Here is a 24,344-nt window from a genome sequence, read left to right as displayed (position 1 = left end):
AAGGAATGCTAGTAACATATTATTCTCAAAAACCATGTATGAACAAATAAAATTTGCAAATAATGTTGGGTTAGGATCCTCTCTATTATAGGAGAGACAAATACATAAAAAATAATATAAAAATAGAAAAATGTGATATTTTTATCTTTTAGATATAATAATATAACATCTTTCCTTTCGATATAAATACAAAAACAAAAACTTTTATTTGAGAGAATTGTGTAATGTTGGGTGCAATTTGGTTGGTAATACATTGTATGACCTGTCCTGGGATGGTCACATATGGTATATACAAAATTCAGCACCTCTTGTACTCAACTCTTAATACAATTCTTCTTCTAATAATAAGATTATGTACATTTTGCATTTATCATGCTTTGTAATCCTTCAATTTCACATCTTTTCTTTTTTAGATTTAAAAAAACTATTTTTTCTTTAAAGTTCAAGACATCATTAGTATACTTATCATTACTTTTATTGACTAATTCTATTTTTTACTCTCTCAGAAAATAAATAAGGGTTAAAATACAAATATATTTGAATACTTTATTCACTTTTTTGCATTAAACTTAAAAAAGTATAGAATGGAGAGAGTACTTATTTACTTAACATTGCTCATTCAAATAAGTAGTAATTTGTTGCAACTATATGACATTATGACAATAATTATTGAATACACATATACTTAGAGCTAAAGACCCAAAATTATCATAAAGTTATGGCAAATTATTCCCTTCATCTTTTAAGTTATTTAATGTTTCCAAATTAATTCTATAAGTTTTATTTCTCCAATATAGATCTCTTAAATTATTTACTAATTTTAAATTGATACTTTATGTTATTTTATGTTTTAATTTGGTCCTTTGAGTTTATTTTTTATTATATTTATAACCTAAAATCCATTTTGATAATACTAAAGTTTCAAAATGGTAATACATATTGATTAATGGCTAAAAGAAAAAGATGATGAAAAGACTTTCTTGAGCCAAATAAAAAGAAGTGACTAAAGATCATCTTGAAAAAATGGAGAATTTCTAGCAAAGTAAAAAAAAAGTGGATATGGTGAAACCAACATTAATGGTCTTTTCCCTTTGGCAACATAATTTTCAAGAGCTTTGGCTATAAATATGAGTGTTTCATGCTATTGTAAGACACACCAAATACTTACCTTAGTCATATTCTCTCTTCTTGTCCTCTTGTTCCAATTGTGTGAGAAATACTCGAGTGAGAGTGAAATTGGTTGTACTTGAATTTTGGAAAGTGAGTGAAACACTTGTAGTTCTCTTTTATCATAGTGGAATAATTCTTGTTGCTTTTCAGTTGTGGACGTAAGCAAATTCCCGAACCACATTAAATTCTCGGTATCATTTTTTCTATTATATTTTCTCCATGGGTCTTCCGCTCCAACAATACATGATTTTTTAGATATTTTTCCTTTAAATTCGGTGACAACAAGGTTAGCAATTTTCTTTGATAATTAGGAAAATTGTGAGAAAATTAAATATTCATCGAGAAAATCAAAATGAAACAAAAAAAAAGTGCAGGAGCAAGTTGAAAACAACAAATAACTCCGAAGATCGTGCTAATGTAAAAATACACATGCAAAAAATTTATATATCTCAATATAATTTTTGTAGATTTAGTAGTGATATTACATAATATAGAATATTTAAAAACCTTCACCATATGATATCAGTACACAGTCACTAAACTCTTACTTTAATTCTTTAATATATAAAGGAAGAACTTATCGGGAGATATATAGGACTTTGTTTCGAATTCATTCTAACTGTTATTTACTCGAAAATAAATGGACAAAAAGATAATTGTATTGGTATACTTTTAAATGTTCCAATTTTAGCACTGTTATTCCTCTTATTTATCTATTATTATTATTATTATTATTATTATTATTATTATTATTAATATATATATATATATATATATTTCTCAAGCATATATCATGTTGTACAATATTATCTCTATAATAATTTATATCAATTGTTATCTCTCTAATAATTTATATTTATATCTTCAACCTATATCATAATATTTCTCAAAAATTAAATTTATCATTACGCTTCACTATAAATTTCAAATCATTATTTTTTAATTCTGTAGTAGCTTTTATTTATTTACATAATATTATATTTGTTATATAAAAAATAAATATATCAATATATAAGGAAAAAAAACTAAGTCTAGTTATCTAAAAAGTTTTTTCCTCATTAATTTTAGAGCAAGTTACAGCGACACCCTTAGTTTTAGTAAAATTATACAAATCATCATTCAATTGTTTACACTTACAAAAAAACTTATAATTTTTAAACATATCTTACATTGACTACCCTACATGAGAAGTAAGTGTAAATTTTTAAATAAAAAATAATGATAAGTGTAATTAAGTTCAACAAAATATGATATATTGTGGAGACAAGTCCAAATAATATACGAGTCAATACGTTTTTGTTATTTTTGGTTCATTATAAAATGTATCAATAATTATAAGGAGATATTATTTTGAATCATTCTTGTACTATATTGTAACGAACACAAAATAATGAAAATTTATTGACTCTTGTACTATTTATATATGTTTCCATAATATATTATATATTGTTTAACTTAATTACCGGTCATCATCCTTTTTGTTTAAAAAATGGCTTATTTTTCATATAGCGATAATCTATGTAATGTATGCATAAAAATTAGGAGGTTTTTTATAGGTGCAAAAAATGGAGGGATAATTTGTATAATTTTACTAAAACTCATGGGATGTTAGCGTAATTTACTCTAAATTTTAACTTTCCTTTTCTCATTTCAAAAAATCAATTCACAAAATTGTAAATAGTACTGAGGTAATTATGAAAATATTTCAATTTCAGTACTTTTATTTCTTATATTTAGTTATATATGCGTCTAATACACATTTTATATGGTACTATACTTGAATAATTTATATTTTATTATTTCTTTGAAAATAAATAGTATCATCACTCATAATAAATTGTATATCTTTTATTTTTTGAGCACATAAAATTTTAATTATGAAAATGTTAATTTATAATATTAAATTATTGAGAAAACATTATAGCGCCTATCGTCACCTAGATATTATAAAAGCAAAACAGGCATGGATATATGCAGTGACGGTGCCACATGCGTGTGCAAATCTACACCTGAATTTTAAGAAAAAATGTGTGTATTACCAACAACTTTATAAGTTTAAAATGTTTATTTTTTTGTAAACAATATTACATGTTTCATGGAGTAGTGCTAAATAATTTTATACTATCGTGGATATGTAACTTAATGAATATTCATGATCGTTTCTCCAAAACAAATACTCAATTGCTTCTTTTTATATATTCTTTGAGTCTAACCAATTTGTTCTCTAATTTTGATACGACAAGACTGATTCAATTTGCAAATTTTATCTACATATTTTTTGTTCAATTAATTTGGTGATGCTTGATATCAACCTTAGAGTTACATCATTAAAATGTGTATTAATATTGAATTTGCTTCTTTAAAATGAATCAATAATCTTTTAGATAAGTTGTTTGAAAGTGAAAAACACATTGTACACTCATTGAATTATTTTCTTAAAGTTAAAAATGATTTTACTTGTTGCCACAACAACCGTAGAAAGAGTCATTTCAACTACGAAAGTTGTAAAAAATAGGTTGCGTAATCAAATGAGAAATGTATGAATGAAAGACTATCTAGTTAGTTGTATTGAGCGAGAAATGTTCAATAATATTGATAACATGTTAATAATTTAACGATTCAAAATATAAAGTCAGATATAGGTTAATTATGAAATACATAACTTATTTGATTGATATATTTAAATTTTGTGATTTTTATATAATGTTTTCGTCGTTTTATATATAATGATATTTATTATTTTAATTTTTAACTTATATCGCACACCCTGTCTTCGGATCCTGATAGTCATAGGATATATGTCTAATGAGAACAAACAATATCAAACATACAATTCATTATTTTAACTTTAAAAAATATTTATATTATTTTATTAACAAGTAATTTTAATTTATCAAATAATTGATCCTCATTTCATTTCATATTTGAGTGTTTTTACTTGATTTAAAAATTCTTGTTATTTTTTAATTTCAAGCTTTGTCCAAAAAATTACAATGCTCATTCAATATATATGTACATATTACATTTTTTACTAATTAAATATTTTCATTTTTTATTATCTCTTAAAAAATAATTAGAGATATTTTAATCAAAATGTAATACATCATTATTTTTTTTTATTATATCTATTAATCTTAACATAGATAAGGAAAGTCTTATTTTATTCACTCTTCAAAAAATAATACAAATAAATAGTAAATAATATATTATGTATATATAAATATTTACACTAATAATACATAGATATTATGTCACCCTATTTGTATTTATAAGTCTTACTATTATCACATGCTATGGTCCCATGCCACTTCTTTTGGGATGCTAGAGAATATAAAAACAAACATGTGAAGTGGGACAACGTGTTGTGTCGGGTGTATGGCCAAGTCTTTTATGTTTATACTTGTGGTTGGCATGTTGTATACATGAGATACTTATTTAAAGAAAAAATCAAATAAGTTCGATTTCATAGCATTTGTGAATCTTTTATAAGCCCATCAATGTGAAATTATTAGGCAAAAAATAATATGTTAAACTTTTATTTTGTTATTTAGATTTTATTTAGATTATTTAATAAATAAAAATTAATTTTAGTCCTTAGATTTTTTTAATATTACCCAACTTTTCCTTTCTAGCATAATAATCTTCAATACTTGTCAAAATATATCAAGATATTCTTCATATTTTTTTCCTAAAGTTTTAAACTCGAGAGTCAATTATAAATCGAAAATATATTAATAAGAGGTAAACTTGTTTGAAAATGAATTAAATTTTTTATTAAAAAGTAATGATATTACATTTGTTAATCCATAATTATAAAGTAATATTGTGTTGATGAAGAGATGTTAGAGGTTTGATATATTTTATTATCTTATTTTAAATTATGTTTATAGTAAAAAATATATATTTAAATGACACTTTAAAGTCGTGCACTTGTACTTTAATTATGTTTTATAATTGGGATTATTATTTTTCTTCTTCTTTTTGTTCTCTATAATAACATACATTATTATAAGAAACACATGCACAAATATATAAGTGGTTTTCAATTTTTCAAACATTGAACGAATTTATAGGTACTCATGGATCCGCTGCAAATCCAAAGATCCATGAATAGCAGACTCAACAGATACCTGAACGAGTTTGAGGTGAGTCTGGATCTCAAAATGGTCAAACATAGTAGGTTGGATAGTGCACTACCCAGACTCATCTAGGCTCATTGTCACCCATAGTAGAAAATTAATTAACAAATTAGTTTAACTTTAATTAATTAAGATTAAAAGAAGAAGCAAATTGTAGACCTCCTTCCTCAATTTGTCATATGACAAAGACAATACTAATGATAATAATCTTATCAAAAAGAATAGAAAGGAAAAAAATAATACCAATTGTAATTGTTGTTCAAATTCTTAATTTAATTTCATAAAATGCATTTAGTAACATTGATTTCTATTTAAAAAGTTGAATGTAATTATTTTAATTATAAAAGGGGAAATGTTAGAAGAGAGAAAATATTAACTGTGAATCACCTTCTCATTTGGGAGGTGACAAATGTAATAATACTAATAATTATGACTACTTCTGAATCTAGCATAGCAAGATCCAACATAAACTGTGAGATTCCTAAATTCTCAAATAAGTTTTTTAAATAATTATGTAATTAAAAGATAATATTAAATTTATTGCATAAAATATGTTCCGACTGATTAATTAATAGGAGTAAATTTAATTAAAAATATTAAACTTCTCAACACAGCTCTCATAATTGATCTCTCCCACAATCAAATAAATTTACATATTATAATCCTTCCTTTTTTACTAAAAATAATTTTCTTTAAAAACTAAATTAGGTTCATTACTGCCACCTTATGTTAAGTTTTTCTTCTTCTTTCATCCTTCAACTACAGTAATGACAAGGAAGAACAAATCAAGTATATAAATATAATTACTATTTCACATTTTAATTTTTTTTCTTCGCAAATATGCCTCTAACATAGATATATCTACAAATATTCTCTGATTATTCCATGCAACCAGAATCTAAATCTTCGAGAATTAAATTCGATTATATAAAGGATCTAAAGAGAGGAAGACAAAACCCACTATTGAGATGTGTAGCTCTCATATATCCAGACAAGGATTCTCTCAATTAATGGAGAAACAAATATATGTTTTTTCACTTGTTTTTAATGATAAAAATATAATTTTATTATAATCAAATGGATAAATGTATCATTGAATTTTCCTTTATTTTTTAAAGTATTTGCCTAATGGCGAGAATCCTAACTCCATATATACATACTTCAAAGCTTCATTCATAACCCTTCTAAGCTTTTTTGCATGCTTCTTTATAACTTGCTTGCCAAGATTCCTAAGCATGCTTTCCAAGTTTTTAAAATTCTTCTACATTTCATTTTATCTATAAAAGGTAGCATGTTGAAGAGCATAAGGCATCAGCAAAAATTACACCACATACAAAATCTACAAATCTTCTAATACACAACTAGTCGGTGTATATTTTGGTGAGAATTCTTATTCCATTTGAGAGAATATTTCTGAGAGAAAATATTATTCTTTGTCATAATTACGATAAGAAGATTTGTTGTACTATCCTTTTATATACTAGAATTTTGCTCGTGATGGTCCATGGTTTCTTACCTCTCTCATTTAAGATTTTTTTCCACATAAATTTTATGTATTCATTTTTCTTACTCCTTTATTTGCTTATTTTTTGTTCCCAATTGATCTGATTCTATACTTTCACATACCGCTATATTCCTAACACCCACTAATTAAAGTAGAATTTTAAGACTTTGGAAAGTTGTAAAATATGGAGGATTTATAAAATCATTGACATATTGAAGTTCGAAATTGGTGATATGAGTGTCACTAAAAGCATCACGCTATCAATATCTCAACACAATTCTCATTTTTGGACTAGAATTATTAGATGTCATACCACCTATTCCCCTATCAAGCATTTGATTTTGTTCCAACTTAATCAATCTCTTACCAATATCAGCGCTAGGAGTTAAAGAGAAGCAACTAAACTAAAGTATCAAGAAAAATTAACACAAGATTTACGTGGCAAATCGATCCCTCAATGTGAGAGGTAAAAAACCACAGGCAATTATGAGCAGAGTTCTATTATGTAAAGGAGAGAATACAACAAATTTTATTATAATAATGAGAATAAAGTACAATATACTATAAATTATTTGTGTATCTAAAGCATTTGTTGATGTTGTGTAATGGTGTTTTGATTTTAAAACAATGTAAGAATGGCCTTTTATAGGAAAAAGTCTTCAATCTAACAATGAAGCAAGTCTTGGGCAGTGCTTATAGTAGGCCTACTATGCAAGATGTCCTAGGCTTGATCCAAAACCATAATTGCTAAGAGAAGCCTTGCAATGAAAGTAGAGAGCTTAGGTGGGAAGAAAACGTGAGAGTCACATTTCTTTACCTCGGCTTGAAATCGATAAGTTGTTCATCGTCTAATAAAGTCTCAAAGGGTACTAATTGTCGTAGAGATCAACCAAGTCCAAATAATGTTAAAACTTGGTATTTGGAAGTAGCTTGGTAAACATATCTACTGGATTCTAAAATGTGAAAATCTTTTCCACTACAACTTCACCAACAATAACAATATATCCGATAAAGTGACATTTTATATCATTGTATTTAGTTATGACATGATAATTACTATTCTTGATTAGATGAATAGCATTTTGAGAGTATTAGAGGATCATCCTTTGTACCCCTTTTTTGTCATATGCTTTTACTTTTTTCTTTGTGCTTTTGTTGTTAATTTGTTCTTGCTTTATATTTGTCTTTTGTTCCCATTGAAGTTCTGAATTAACAAAAATGATGGATATAATTTTAGGATAATTTCATTAACTTAAAAATTATTTTATTTTTTGTTTACTGTGTCAACTGTTTACCATACTACTATGATTGATATAAAATCAGGATAAGCTAGTGCAAATAGTTGTTTATAATATAGTTTTAATTGTTCACCTGATGATTTCAAAGTATTTATTATACAATGGGAAGGAGAAAAAAAATTAATATGCGGCGTTGTATAACTTAAGACTCGAGCTAAAATGTTCGCACAAGTGCTAAAGAAGGATAAACTAATTGCTGAAAAGATATGTTTATATTATTAGTCGTTATTAAGTAAATTGTTTTATGAAAGAATGTGAATAACTTTTCATTTTATTGTAGAAACATAAAGCCAAAAGAGTGTTACCTAATCGTAAAGAGATATATATTAATACACAAACTCGTAAGGATAGAGCAATTGTCAATAAAAGACTGCAAAAGTGATTATAAGATTTGTTTTATTCAATTGTATATGCTATTTTATGAAATTAACTTCTTATTAATATATATACATATATATATATATATGTATATATATATATACATATATATATGTATATATGTATATATGTATATATGTATATATATATATATATGTATATATGTATATATGTATATATCTTTTAGTAAGAATTGAACAAATATAACAATGATGACCCTGGATAATCTCATTGAGGCACAAAAAGTGATGTTCATTGGAAGGAAGATATATTTTCCAAAGTAAATGAACCTGATAAGAAAGGATATGTGCGTTGTATGAGAAAACTGTTGAAATAAAAAAGTGAAGGTTTCTTTGTCCGAAAATCAAGAGTTACATAATAAGGTTAAGCATATAAAAATTATGATGACAAATATGATGTCCTTTATTTGAAGTCTATTTTTTGGAGCAGATGTTGATAACATGATAAAAGCTGCAAAACAGGTTTACGATATTCCCCTCAAATTTATTTTTCAAAGTTCGTGTTATATTTGTATGACTTTTGTGATCTGGTTGATATAATTTAATAGATATACTAAAGTTAATTCTTAATCTATTCTTTATGAACTGGTGTGCTATAGTTCAGTAACTTCAGTTTTCATACATGGAAGCAACATTATGATATGCTGATATATATATATATATATATATAAGATCTGGGTCTTACAAACAATCACGAATGATTAGGATTAAAAGTTAGTTATTAGTCACATGATAGTCATGTGCATATATGTTTTAATCTTAAACATTCAATCAAGATCTAGTGGTCCATACTAAATGTTCTCATTTATCACAATAACACGTTATTCTCACGTGAGTAGTTCCCTATATATATATATGGTAATTATTTTTGGGTTGACTATTTTAATTTATATGCATTGGATATTTGTCATTGAGTTGACTATGAGAATATATAACTACATATAGTATCTTGAGTTAAGGATAAAACAAATCGCACCAAAACAGTTCACTAACTTATATTCTTTTGATTTCGCTTTTAATAGGTTCAAGATTCTTCTACTACCCTAACTTCTTTTGGTTCTCCAAACTCTGATTGTAATAAAGATAATGAAAATGGTATAACAATATTTTATTACTAGAGTTTTCTCAATGAGTTGTTTTATTCATTCATTGATTTTTTTTATTCTTTGCAGGTGAATGTTAGCAAATAATTTCTTTTTAATGCAACAAATTGAGAAATTAATCATTTTGATTTTTTGAAACACAATTTTTATCTATTTAGATAGACATCTAAATTGTGTAATTTTTAGGAATATAAGACTTTATTTTATTTTAGATCGACATATTTAACTATTGTACTTCATCGGATCATATGACCTTTTAATTTTAAATATAACGATGTGTTTAGATATGTACTTTTTATTATAAATTCATATTATGATTTTAAGTTAAGATCAATCACTAAAATAAGAAGAAATTAAATTGTGGGTATATGTATGATTCTTTTAATATCACAAATACTTATACTAATGGAATATAACAGTTGGTATAACAAAAATATTAATCTACGGTGACGGAAAAACTAAAGGTATAAGTTTTAGCCTTATACCTACGATAATGATTGCCATAACTAAACCCTATAGTGATAGAGCATATCCGTCGTAGGTATAAACATCTGTAGTGACAGACAAAATATGAAGGTATAGGATTGAGTGCAATACCTACGGACAAAAGTTTGTAGGTATATCGACTTAAATACGATGGACAAAAATGTTTGTAGGTAAAAAAAATTCACTATACCTATGGTTTTTTAACTTTTACCAACGGTTTTCGTCCGTAGGTATATGCCAAATTTCTTTTAGTACCACTTGAAGTACATATCAATTGAGATGATTTGAATCAAATAAAGTGACATGAAATATACCAGATGCAAAGTAATCTTCCCTAGGGTGATGAAAAGCTTTTGGTATTGATTTGAAGATAAATATTAAATTTAATGAAGCAAGGACGATTGGATTTATATGTCTCATCACTTATAAATAGAGGACAACACAGAACAAGAAGATACAATTCATAACAACACAATTTGAGTGAACAAAATACAAGTTAAACTCATGATTAGATAATATGATTTATGTTCTCTCATTTATTCTTAAATAAAAATGGCTTTCTATTTCTCTATTATCATGAGATATTAGTTCCATAGTTTTGGGGTAAGGTTTTTGCCTTTGACCATGATACATTAGTTTTCTCATGATTCCTTCTTATGAGTGTTGTGGTTTGGATATTAGAGAGTGAACTCGTGTGAGTGTACTGACCTTATAATCATACTTTTAGGTAGATTGGGAAAAGACCGAGAGATGAACCTAAATACGTAGATCTATAATACCAAACTTGAACCTTATTTCACGAGAGTAGTCTTAGGATTCTCATGGCCATTATTGTGCAACCAGGAAAGTTCGACAAGAGGCTAAGTAAGAAATTCACTTAAATCATGTACCACGAGAGTAGTTATAGGCTTGAAGTAAATATATGTTTGATTGCTCGAGAAAGAATATTTTTAGTTATTGGATTGTTTAGCTTCACAACTTAATTTTTATGGGAGGATGTGGTAAAAGTTAATTCGTTAATGTTGTTTGGTAACCTCTATCCTAGAAACCCTTCTTTGAAATATTTTTATTTGTGTATAATTAAATTCTAGACATTGTTTATTATTTTACTCTTTAAATTTATATTATGCTCTGAAAAGTGACTAGAACATTTAATTAATAAAATCAATTGAATAACCAATCCATAGAATCGAACATTTTATTACATGGCGACAAAACTGAACAAATTCTAATGATAGATTTACAATATCAACTATAATTTGGACACACACAATTCAATTAAGTGTGAGGTCTTTCTAAACGAATATAGTCATACATAACTCCTTGTAAGGGAGTTGTGGCTCTTATTTGGGTGAGATAGATAATATTCTTTCCTTTTACAAAATGATGACTTGGAACATCAATGCTATATAACCAATATAATCCATGCAAGCCATGCCTTCCAATGGAATTATCTCCACCTATTTGTCCTGTTGTAAAGTGTGGTGGATTGATGCTAGGGTAATTGAACCGGACCTAATGATCACACATCACAAAAGTGTTTGAGAAAATAAACTACTAAGTAATAAGAGGAAATATCAGTGTTGTGAGAACCAGACCGGACTGGATGGTCCGAATGGTCTGACCGCTGACCGGATTTGAAAACTTTTCATCCTAACCATCAATTCTATGGACATCTAATGGTTTAGATCTACTGATTAATTCAAACTATTGAATTTCCCTAGAATTGATGGCTATGATAAAGAGTAAGTTACTTGAAGTAAGTGAATCTCTTCCCTACATTTATATACCTATATATTTAAAGAAAAAAATTATTAATTATGTACGGAATCATCCAGTTAGACCAGACAGTTTAACTGTTTAAACCAGTTAAATCTAATACGGGACCTCTCGCGGTTTGACATCCGACTCGGATTTCACAATATTAGAAAATATCACTCCTCTCTCAATATTTCACAATCCTACGTTCATATTCATTAAGTTTTAGAAATTACACCAACTCCTTTTTTAGATTTGTTATTATTAAACTTACATCCCTCAAGAAAAAATGAAAAAAAGTAGAATGTAACTCAATCAAGAAAGTGAGTAAAATGTTAATAGTAAATCACTAATTGGTGATTGTAATTCAATCAATATGGGGTATTAGACAATTTAATGGCCATAGGTTTACTTTTTGTCTAAAAATATTCAAGATGTTAGTCAAAATATTTTTTTCCTGTAGTATAAACATGATCATGATTTTTACCATTTAAAGATTAACTTGATCAACGTTTTGAACATTTATTTTAATTTGGACATAATTGGTGATTGTAATTCTAAGGGATAAAGAGACTTACTTGTAGCTCAGAATCTTTAGCAGATGCCAAAGCCAATTGTAGTGTATAGTTTCCACTAAAAATGTCATGTTGATGTTCAAATATAATTTGCCATGTAGTTGGTTCATATGTATTATTTCCTTTGTTTCTGCATAGATTACAATTTATAGTCAATTCAAAACCCAAGAACCAAAAACAATTAACATTTAAGATTTATTAACCTAAATTACCTTGTAACATGAGCAAAAAACCAATCCTTCTTAAACTTGTTAACACCAATAGTGTATTCTAGATCATTATTTGGATATAAATCAACATAACGATCCCATAGCCCGTATTGCCTATACCTGTGAAAAGTATAGATACATTAAATGAATCAATAAAAATAAATAATATAAATCAAATTGGTCCGTGAAATTTTACATAAAAACACTTGTGATCTTCAACGTTGAAAAAGCTGAAATTTGTCTAAAAATTCTCAAATATTGTGACATTATTCACAAGTGATATTGACTATCATTTAAGATTTTGAGGACTTTATCTTAGAATTTTCATTTTTAGGGACCAAAAGTGTTCTAGTATTAGATCATTTTTGGTCTTATGCTTAAATGGCTTTGGACTAAAAATAAGGGGTTTGGACTAACTTCTCTTTAGGTTGATCAATGTATAACTTGTTCAAGAGAGTAGGATAGGGATCTGGCACATAAAATTCAGCAGCTGAGCGATCTGGTACCCCAATTTCCCAAAGAGTTGGTCCATTTCTTGGAGGATCATAAATCAATTTATTCAAATTTAAGACTCCTCCTACATTAATAAAGAAATTGCCAAATTGAGTAAGTTATTGCTATATGAATGCTAAAACATTCAAAGAGAGTAGAAGATATTTAACCTTGTGCAATGAGGATTGTAGTATTGTATTTGTAATCACCAATGAAGTCAGGAACCCATGCATACAAATTATAAACTCCAGGTATAATATTTTTTATTTTGAAATGTCCCCTTCTATCAGTTTTAGTCCAGAATTGATAGCCCTGAAAATTGAACATAACTTAAACTTCTTTTTTATGTTTATTTTTATTTTCAATTTGTTCTAATAAAATCATTACTTTTGATATTTTTAATATTTCATGTACTTAGAACTTCTTAAATGGTTGTTTTAAGGTGCATTACATAATCCACTTTATGATTGAGAGCCTTACAGATAAATGAATCTACAATGAAGCTAATTCAGTTCATGCACTTAACACACTAAAAAAAATTCAGTTTAAATAACTCTATTTTTAGGAAATTTTGAAATTTCCATTTTTTCACCAAAAAAAAAAGAAAATCTTACAAAATCAGTGTTATCCCCTTATAATTTTTTGAATAATAATCCCTTAAATTTTATAAAATAAGTAATAATATTCTCACTCTTTGTAGGTTTAGTGTTGTTTATTTTCTTTTTACATGAAGGAAATTATTTTTTCAAAATTATAACAAACTTAAAATCAACTTTCAGAATAAAAAATTTCTGACTTGTACCCTTACACCAAATAGTTTCTGATTTTACTTAGAGAAAAAGGTGTATATCCTAAAGTGTAAGAGTTTTTTATATTGTTATTGCATCCTCCACCATCATTTTCAATTATTATTAATTTTTCAAAAAAAAAAGTAATCAAAATGAAAGTTGGTGATACACTGACTATGTATATATCTTTACATTGTCAGTATATAAATATTACACTCAACTATCTTTTGTCCAAAAAATTATTTCACAAATCATCATCTTAAGCATGAACAAATAGGTATTAAAAATAAATAAAGAAATTGAATAAATTTCACTAGCTCCAAATTTTATATATATAGATACCTTGCTTTCTCTTTGCCATGATCCTGCATCTCCAGGCAAAGCAAGACCAACATAAGCATTTTTAGCATTCTGTAATGTACCTCCTTTGATGTATCTAAAATGTAAGAACAATATAAGATACTTTTATATTTATATATACTTTATGAAATTAAAAAAAGAATAAAAATGTAAGTTGTGAAATTATTAAATATACCTATCTTGGATTAGTAATCTTCCCAATACTTTTCCTCTTTCATTGGGTTGAATGAAATCTTGTGATCTAGGAAAATCATAAGGCCAGCTTTTGACTTCCTTTGATAGCTAATTGATTAAACAACAAAATCAAAATCAAAGTCAAATAATGTATGTGCTATAATAAATTGTTGCATTGTTCTTTTGCAACATTTCCACATAAATATTTTTCCTTATAAACTTGAAAATGGTTATAGTTAAAATTAAATACTCTTATAAGTAATACAATTGATGTTATCAATGGTAATTAGTACCTGATTTACAGCATCTGACCAAAGGGATAATGAATTATCTTTAGTTGTAGCAGAATTAAGATAAATAAAAACAGGACCAAAAACCTTTTTATATGTCTCCCCTTCTTCAAATAACAAAGTTACTTCATTGCCAGCATAGTGGGTACTCACAAACATCTAAACATAAATAAAATGCAAATTAGAAGAGAAATAATTTGTGTTCATATATACTTTATAGGATACTATTACAAAAAGTATTTATTTTAGGTATTATAATCATAAATATTCCACAAAGTTTTACATCCCAGATTTATTCTAAGTAAAAAAAGTTATTTTAATTTTCCAACTTAATTTGTTTTTCTTTATAGTCTCTCCTTTTTTCAAGGTAAAACAGGCTATTGTTACATGTTAGTTGAAAACATTAACCTATACTACACTAGATCAAGTTACTATATTATTCGCCGTGGTACTTTTTTAAGAGTCAATGATGATTAAATATGAATGGTGAATAATGCAGTGTTAATATATAAAACTCATACACTATCAGTGCATACATTTTTTTCTCAAAAAAATGCCTATAATGTAAAAGTTGTAACACCGTGAAAATTTCATATATTTTATTAATTATTTATTTTTAACAAAAATTAATATTACAATTTAATCGGTACTGAACTAGGTCAAACCGTAGTTGAGTGTTAGTCTTTTTTTGTGAAATCCTATCCTGTGGTAAATTTTCGTAATTTTTTGTGACGAAAAAATTTTGGACTGCTCTCGGGCCCAAATTCGGCCCAAAAACGTGTCTTGACTTCCATAGCTCGGAATCGAATTCCGATTGCGCCTTTGGCTTCGAAATATTATTTCGAGTCAGCGTAGACATCAAGTTTATCCAAAACGCATTTCTAAATATTTTTCCACTCTGAATTCGGCATTTCGAAATTCTGACCGTAATCGGAAGATTTTAATATCCAACCAAGTATTAGCCGACAATAATTGGGCATGGTTTCATCATGAATGATTCACCGAAAAATTCACCCCATTTTCCCGAGTGAAACTTGCGTGGCAAGCAAGCGAAACTACTCATCTTTACACTAAATTTTGTAAACCCTTCACTTACTCATTGCACCATTAATCTTGGAAACCATTGGTTTGCCTCCGTAGATCAGATTCAATTCAGCTTAAATCTGATTTAAACCCTTAAAAGAGCCATAAAATCCCTTGAAACCCTTGGCTTGCACCCCCTAATCCAAAATTACTCTACTTAAAGAGCACATTCAAGGTAGAGAAACCCTTGGCTCTACATTCTTCTTCATTCCGATTTTTCTCAAGAACTCCAAGGTAAGTTCTTAGTGCTTTGTTTCTAATCTCTTAGAAATCTAGCCGTTCATTATTTTCGATATTCGAGTATGATGTTTATGCGTATGTTACGAACATTTTCAACCGTCAAAATTTTCTAAAAAACCTTCTTATCTCTTGTTATACGCAAGAACGCGAAACATGAGTTTTCGTGAATCTAGAAATTGTTGTTTTGGAAACCATGAAATCTTGTTGTTCATGGGGCTGTTTTAGTGTTTTGAATATATGCATGTTATTTATGTTGATGAAAGATGATGATTTTGAAATCAAAGAAATATTTTAAAAATGGAAATGTCGTTTTGATCATGAGATCAATCCTTGTGAAAAGGTGTTGAAATGATCATGAACACGGTAGGGATCGGGAACGAGACTTTCGAGGATAAATGATGGTTTGAGATTATGAATCTTGGACTGGATGGATGAAAGTCTTGGATGTCTTAGAACGGATTATATTGATGTTTTTATCTTAGAGTTAGTATGAAAGCGATTTAACTCGCGAATCATTGATTTGTGTTTTGTGTTAGTTTCGAGGCGTTCGAAGTCGAACAACCGATCCATTCACGAGAAGGGAATCAACCACGCTACAACCCAAGGTAAGAGAGAATACATCGTGACATAGTGGTGTCCGAATATGACACCCGGATATCCCAACTATCTCAAAAGTTGGGAGTGATTTCTGTTTTGTTAGAAACTCGTACTTAAGCAAACGATTTCGTGCCTGGATTAAGTACGATGTTTCTTTAGGCTGAATGCCCCTAAGATGGTATAAAATATCAAGTCTCATGGTTGTTATCCGTGAAGGAACACCACTCGAGAAACTAAAATGCATTGGGATCGAAAACAGCAGAGAGTTTCAATTCGGTAGCCCAAAAGGGTGAGGAAACTGGTCCTGGTAACTGGACCATCTCGCCTGGGCGAGCCATCCTTGCCTGGGCGAGGGAGAAATAGAAAACGAAAAGAATGGTCCTAAATAATGCTTGGGCGAGGAACCCCTCGCTCGGGCGAGCCAGCCTCGCTTGGGCGAGCGTTTCTCGCCTAGGCGAGGGCCAGAGAGCCCGTTGTGGGTGTTTTTGGTGCCCGAGCGACCGTATTTCGCCTAGGCAAAGACGAGACATGTATTTTGGCCAGTTTTTGATGGATTTTTAGCTTGAGCGACAGTCCCCTGCTCGAGCGAGAACCATGCTGGAAGTTGAGACTATTTTGATGAATTGGTCGCTTGAGCGACAGTCTCTCGCTTGGGCGAAAGACAAACATGAGTTGTGACTATTTTTGATTAATTTATTGCTCAGGCAATAGCTCTAGCTTGGGTGTGAATTTTATTTACACTTAGGAAAGACCGTGGCTCAGAGGATTGAGTCCGGTGCCCAAATCAACAGACTTATACTCTTACTTTTGTTTCTTGCGCCTTATGTGGACAAGGATTCCGACGAGGATGTCGTGAGCAAGGCTATGCCTAAAGAGGATTACATGATACCACGCAGTGAGGTCGTCTGATCGTAAGAGGCTTGGCCATGTGGTTGTCCGATCGTAAGAGGCTTGGCCATGTGGTCGTCCAGGGTAATTCAGCTGGACCGTACGGCGAGGATTCGGAGCTACCGATTCTCTATGTCCTAGGAGGGGACATGGAGTAGTGATGGACATAGATATACCTACACAGGCCCTTGTGCCTTAGAGCTAGAGATGGTTTGTGACGGCTCTTCGATGTGCTTCCCTTCTCAGCATGCAAATTTGGAGGCTTCATTCACCTTGCCTGCTCGGAGATTTGCGCCTATTGCGTCATCCATTCAGTCTGTGATGCCTCACGGACCCTTTGATGTTGGACCATCTGCTCGGAGACGGAGTAGGGATGATGTGCCCAGTTCCCCACCCAGGAAGAGAGCTGCTATACCGACGCCGCCCGATCTTCAGGCAGAGGCGAGAGTAGGATGAAAGTCACAGGGTTCGTCCAACAACCCGGAAGAGGAGCAAGAAGCCGAAGAGGAAGACTGTATGGAGTTGGTATGTATAGAGGACTCCATTGAGGTGGTGGACCTTTCTTCCGATTCTGAGACGGAGGAGGGTCCCAGCGAGTGTTCTAATACACCTGCTAACCCCAGAGCTAGTCGCTAATGGTCATTTCTATTTCTAGTTGACCTTGAGGCGAGTATCTGTGTAGGGTACTTATAATGTTCTGAATAAACTAGACCATTATAGATATTTTAGTTTGGAATAAGATGTATTCCGCTTTGCCTTTGTATATGTTTTCAATTATTTCAATAAAGGATCATTCCACGAATTATTGTTGTCTTTTCCGCATTTTAGGTTACTAAATGTGATGTCCCGAAAAGGAATTAAATGTAAATGAGGAGTTTTACATTATTAAAAAAAAATTTACCCAATTTTGCGCAATATTGTTGAGTAATTTTCGGGGCGTTACAAAATTTGAATAACATTTGTATGTTGACATTATAAGTTCTAATTTTATTTTTAGCATCATAAATATCTAACATAAAAATGCAAAATTGATTGCAAAACTATATATCCTTTGACAAGTTATTGTTGTGGGACACTTTAAGATTTGGGGACTTACATTTAGGGTGATGGGACCCGTATGAGAAGTGAGATCTAGTTTATTGGGTCCACCATTCCTGAACTCATTACTTGGTGTTATCATCCAAAAACCTATTGGTGAATCAGAATCAATATTAATCCAACCATGTACTCTGTTATCTTTATTCTCAATTGAGTATTGGTATTTGTCATCAACCTGAAAAACCCAATACAACAATTATCATTTATTTTGTGCCACTTTGAACTAAAAAAACATTTTACCAGCAAAGCATCAATATATCAAGTGATAGATCAAACAAAAAACTAAATGTGTTTATATTCCAAGAAAATAAGGTTTTTATTTTGAGTTCTACAACTTAAATTTTGTCTTACTTTTAGTTTTCATTAATGGAAATAAGTTAAGTGATTATATGACATTAGACATAGATGCATATGGCAATATATGAAGATGAAATGTAAGCATTTGACAAATTTCAACCATAAAAAAAATATGAAAATCAAATTAAACAATTCAAAACAAATTTGTTATTTTTCAAGGCTATCAATAAAATGGCCTAACTTTACAAATAATACAAATATATTTAAGCTAAAAAAGAGTAACATATTGGTGAAGAAATGTACTTACCTCTCCTCTAAATTGTGGGTTACTTGGATTAGTTAATAGAACTGCTTCAGGATATACTAGGGCTTGGCCTGTTTCTCTATCTCTCATTGTTGGCATTCTTCTTTGCATGTTATCTTCTATAGCCATGTAGTTGAACCTATATCATTGATCATTCATTAATTAATCATAAAGTTTCAATTTTCTTTTCTTTAGAAACTTAAACCATTAGAGAAATCAGTCTAAATGTACATGTGAATTAAGGTGAAACGAGTCAAATAATTAAGTAACTTAATCATGAAATTAAACATTTCTAGTAAACAAAAAACATTTAAGTATTAGAGGAGCAAATAGAATAAAACATGTATTTTTAAATGCTAATAATAGTAGTTTTCGCAGTGAATAAAAGTATAACTTTTTTAGGTCTACTCTTGTTATTAAATTTTTCTTAGTTACCTGTTTTTCTCGAGCTTGAAAACAATCCTAATTTGAACAACCTCCGTTGATGGTAATCCTTTTGGACGATCAAATATCGCATATGAGTAAAATCCAGAATCACCTCCTCGAAAAATGTACCTACATTTAATGCAAGGTTAATTAACATATATTTCATAAAAATAATATCATATTGTATTCTAAAATTTTACAATTTTGACCGTTATATTTTTATATTATATACAGTTTTTTATTATCGACTATATTATATATATTTAATTCTATCTCCGACCTATTTTATGTTTCTCCCTATACAAATCGACAACAAAAGTTAAAACATATATTATTGAAAAATAAGATTTACAACTCACCTTGTATCTATGTGTATAGGGACATTTGTGTCATTCATTGAAGTTTCCCATGTTCTTAAAAATGAAAGCTCAACCAGATTCTTCTCAGCTGTTATTACCGAAAACTTTGTACCATGGATTCTGCATCATTTCATCGTTAATAATATATTATAGTATCATTTCAACATTAATAATATATCAGAACATTTTGTTTACATCCTTCAAAGCAATAAAAACCCAATTTTTGAAATTTTTATGTTTAGATAATGAAAGTAGAAAGAGTGTTATGATTGAGAAGACAAATTTTATTTGATTTCTTTCTACCTATAAATCACATTTCACAATGTTCTTATGTTTTTATCTATATTTATTACTCCATTATTCCAATAGACCATTTTATCTTTTCAATAATTGCATTATTCTACGCTGTATTCAATATAAAATGAACTTGAAGAGGGAGAATAACGAAATTATAGAATGAATGAAATCTATAAAATTTTGAAAGGGATAATTAGAAATGTTCACAGATTTCTTGATAAAATAAAGAAACGTAACCATTTTTAAAAAGGGTAATTTTCTTAGTGGATGTGCATTATAAAATGGGAGAAATGAATATAATTATGAGTTTAATACATAATTTTATCCTTTATATATATTACTTACAAAAGTTAACCATATAAACAATGTTGATAATATAATAAAAATATAATGTTGGTGTATAAATATATGATTATTATACCTCTGAAACGAATATGGTTTTCCGGGTTCATTCCAAACTACGTCCAAGTACCTAGAAACATGAACACACATTGGTTAAGTGGTTCAACAAAACTATTGACTTATATCTTCATCTAAATTATTTTATACCACATTTAATTGATTAGTAATTAAAATCAAACTTAAAATTCATGATATTAATTTAGTTTTGTATGAAGTTGGTAATACCCTCTATCTTGTTCTTCATTTTGAGCTTCAAGTATATTATCAATTCCATTATATGATATTCCAGTCACGTAGCCTTCAGGGTTTGATAAAGTAACAGAAACTATGCCATTATCAACCACCAACTGAAAATAAAGTTAAAGTTGAAGGACAGTTGTAATAATAATAAAAGCGAAAAAGATATATATATATATATTAACAATGTAAGAGTTTTTTATACTATCATTGCATTATTCACTATTTATTTTTTCAATCATACCCTTCAAAAAATATAATCTAAATAAATGATAAATAATGCAATAACTATGTATAAATCTTTATATTATCACTACATCACTATTACATTCATAATAAAAAGACCAAAACCAAGTACTGCTTGTTTTAGACCAAAAGCGAAAATCTAACCAATGGATTATTTTTTAATATTTTTGAAAAAAATTCCTAAATAGTTGTTTTGATTTGTCAAAAATTCTCGGTTTCTTCGGACAAAATTAATCATTTTAGACTCTTTTAATATGAATTTTTGGGAATTTTTGTTTCTATCAATTACTATTTTGTCTCATGTTCGAAACATTGAGTGGCGAAAGTAAATATTTTCTGACTAACTAGTTTCAAAATTCAAATAGGATCACCTTATGATTGCTTTCATTATTCAGCTTCACTGCATAATTATGAATTGGTGGTTCCTGGCTATTGTTTTCCCTCAAGTTCCTCCTGCGTATGAATAGAACCAAAAAATCTATAAGAATATTAAAAAGAGAAGAATATTAAATACAATTTATATATTGTCAGTCCAATTCTTTTAATATTATATTACTTTTATTTAAAAGAAAAATCAATACATATTAAATACTTATCATTATAAGAAATGTTTATTTGTGGGTGTAGAGAATATTGGTATCATATATTTATGGTAAAATAAAAGAGAAAAATATGTATTAACTAACTATTTTTATCCTATTACTCTATTATTTATCATTCATTTTCAAGCATGATTGTATTAGAAATTTATAATTTCTAATTAAGGTGAACATCATATATTTGATACAATAATATCGACTATTTATTTTGGGGTTACATTATAAGTGATCTAATTATTGACACCTCATAGATTGACTCTTAAATATAAGTAATATAAATAGATGGTAGATGATGTGTTGATTACATATAAAGTTTTAATTATCAACGCATAATAAAAAAGGAATAAAACATGTACTTATATCGGGAGATAAGTTATCTTATTCAATCACTAAAATTATGATATGTGTACTATTTTTTTAGTTATCTTTTGATATGATGAGATATTGTATTCTCAGATAGAAAATAAATGTATTCACTTTATATCCTACTAATCCAAATATGTTATAAATAAACTCCATTATCGTTTATTACATATAAGTAACGAGTTATTAGATACAGTCATTTGATTTGGTATATAGACATTCCTAATTAAAATATGAGAATAAAGAGACAATCATGTTAAGACTATTTTCCAAGGAAGAAGTGAATGAAATGCAAGAAAGAACCGGTTCTTTTCATCATCATGGATACAATGGCTAACTTCCAAAGTGTCTTTTCAATACCATAAAGTTATAATCAACCAGAGGCAGACTCTTTTATTGGATTCTCGGAAAAACCAAAAAGTCAAAATGTTTTCTTAGGAGGCGGTCATGCAACTAAAGAATGATTAATTCATTATCTAAAGGTTAAAAAATAACATTTCTAATACTAAAAAATATCATAAATTAATAGTGCACACAAGTGAAAAAAAGTGAACATGAAATTTTATTCTAAAAATCCACATGTGAGAGTGAGAAGAAAGGGAGAATACAAAAGACAAAGAAACCGTGACTCTTTAAGCCCTCTCTCTCTTTCTCTTTCACCATTTAGTTTTTTTATTAGTTATAAAATTACTTTTTATGAAAAGAATAAAAACAACATCAACATAATAGAATGTCTTCCATTTTAGTGCTACCTCTCATGCTTCTCTCTTTCCTTTTCTTCTTTCTGACACACTTCAAATATAAAAACCAAAAAAGGCTATTATAACTAAAATGAAAAGCATATCTGATAAGTTATACAATTGCATGTATTATCAGCTGTGATTAGTTAGAAAATTAGTTAATTATTAATTTTTTTAACTTAAATACGTTTTTCCAACCTACCACAATCTAATAATATATACAATGACACAACTTATGAGATAACCGATATATTCCTAGAGAAAAGAACGAACCTAAATGGTGTATTCTCAGAACAGCCACCATGGAAGACTAGCTGCATAGTTATTCCAAACAACCATAACATCAAAACCCTTTTCTTTATCTTACACATTTTCTTCATCTCTTACCTTCAAAAACAATGACCAACTTCATTTCATATAATACTATACAATACCGTAATGAAATTTAAATGCAACAATTATATTCACATAATGTGGTTAATATAATAAGGAATAAAGATTATTGTCAAACTACTAAACTATTTTGTTTTTTAAGAATCATAAAGAGAAATATGTAAGACATGGACGAACCTTTAGAATTTCAAATGTGAGAGACCGTGTGTTTTTTTGAGAGTCACAGAACAATAAGAGATGAAAGATTAGAGCTATTATGTTTTTGTGTTCTCTCTCTCTTAGTTACAAAATTCTCTTTGGAACATTAATATGCAACTTAGAAAAAAGTAGTGACATTTGAATAATCACAAAGTAATAGGACCTAATAAATAGAACACAGGTCCTCTCGTTTATTAAAGAGACAAATACTTATCTTTCTATGTATTTTTAATGATAAATATGATATTTTATTATATATAAAATGATAAAAATATTTTTACTGTATTACATTTTACTTTATATTTATTGTATTTGTCTTTCCATTAATAAAGAAGATTCTTACTCCTAATATATATATATATATATATATATTTTCTCTGACATTACCATAAAAGTAGTGCAAAAGTTTGACATTAATTTATGTAAGTGATTATTTAATTTTTTCTATCTAAAGTGAAAGCTGGTAAAAATTTAATTTTTAAAGAAATAAACCTTATTATTCAAATGAATAAATTTAACTAGCAAGTTATCAGTTGATTTAAATAAATAAATCTTATCAACGGTTAAAAATTATTAGTTGATTAAAAATGAACTTTAAATAATAAATAGAATCTTATTCCTTTTTGAAATAAAGTTAACCATTCCTATCAGGATTCTAATTTAAAAATGATATATCTTTTATCAGAAAGCTTTATATTTTCAATTATAAATAGAGCTTTCACTTCAAATACACTAGAAAACATCAAAGTGTCTAATTTTCTCCAATATAGTCATCAAGTCTAATAAAATTATATCTCACCTTTTATTGTGTTATGTCCATATTCTATGCTAAT

General features: G+C 28.4%; 1 protein-coding gene across 1 annotated transcript; it reads right to left on the bottom strand.

Moving 5' to 3' along the window:
* Positions 11,303-23,623, bottom strand: LOC109344962 (probable rhamnogalacturonate lyase B). The gene is made up of 17 exons (XM_019583697.1): positions 23,491-23,623; positions 23,194-23,307; positions 21,590-21,671; positions 20,961-21,082; positions 20,755-20,805; positions 20,037-20,156; positions 19,687-19,806; positions 19,255-19,390; positions 18,649-18,825; positions 14,748-14,903; positions 14,456-14,562; positions 14,263-14,356; positions 13,303-13,444; positions 13,058-13,217; positions 12,644-12,760; positions 12,435-12,561; positions 11,303-11,613 (listed from the first exon to the last, which is right to left on the bottom strand). Exons 2-17 carry the CDS (start codon positions 23,298-23,300, stop codon positions 11,377-11,379), a joined length of 2,055 nt encoding a protein of 684 aa, XP_019439242.1. The 5' UTR covers positions 23,301-23,307; positions 23,491-23,623; the 3' UTR covers positions 11,303-11,376.

This window comes from Lupinus angustifolius, chromosome LG04 (genome assembly GCF_001865875.1).
Source record: "Lupinus angustifolius cultivar Tanjil chromosome LG04, LupAngTanjil_v1.0, whole genome shotgun sequence".
Lineage (NCBI taxonomy): Eukaryota > Viridiplantae > Streptophyta > Magnoliopsida > Fabales > Fabaceae > Lupinus > Lupinus angustifolius.
Note: the sequence above shows the minus strand (reverse complement) of the source record. Positions and strands in the feature narration are given on the sequence as shown.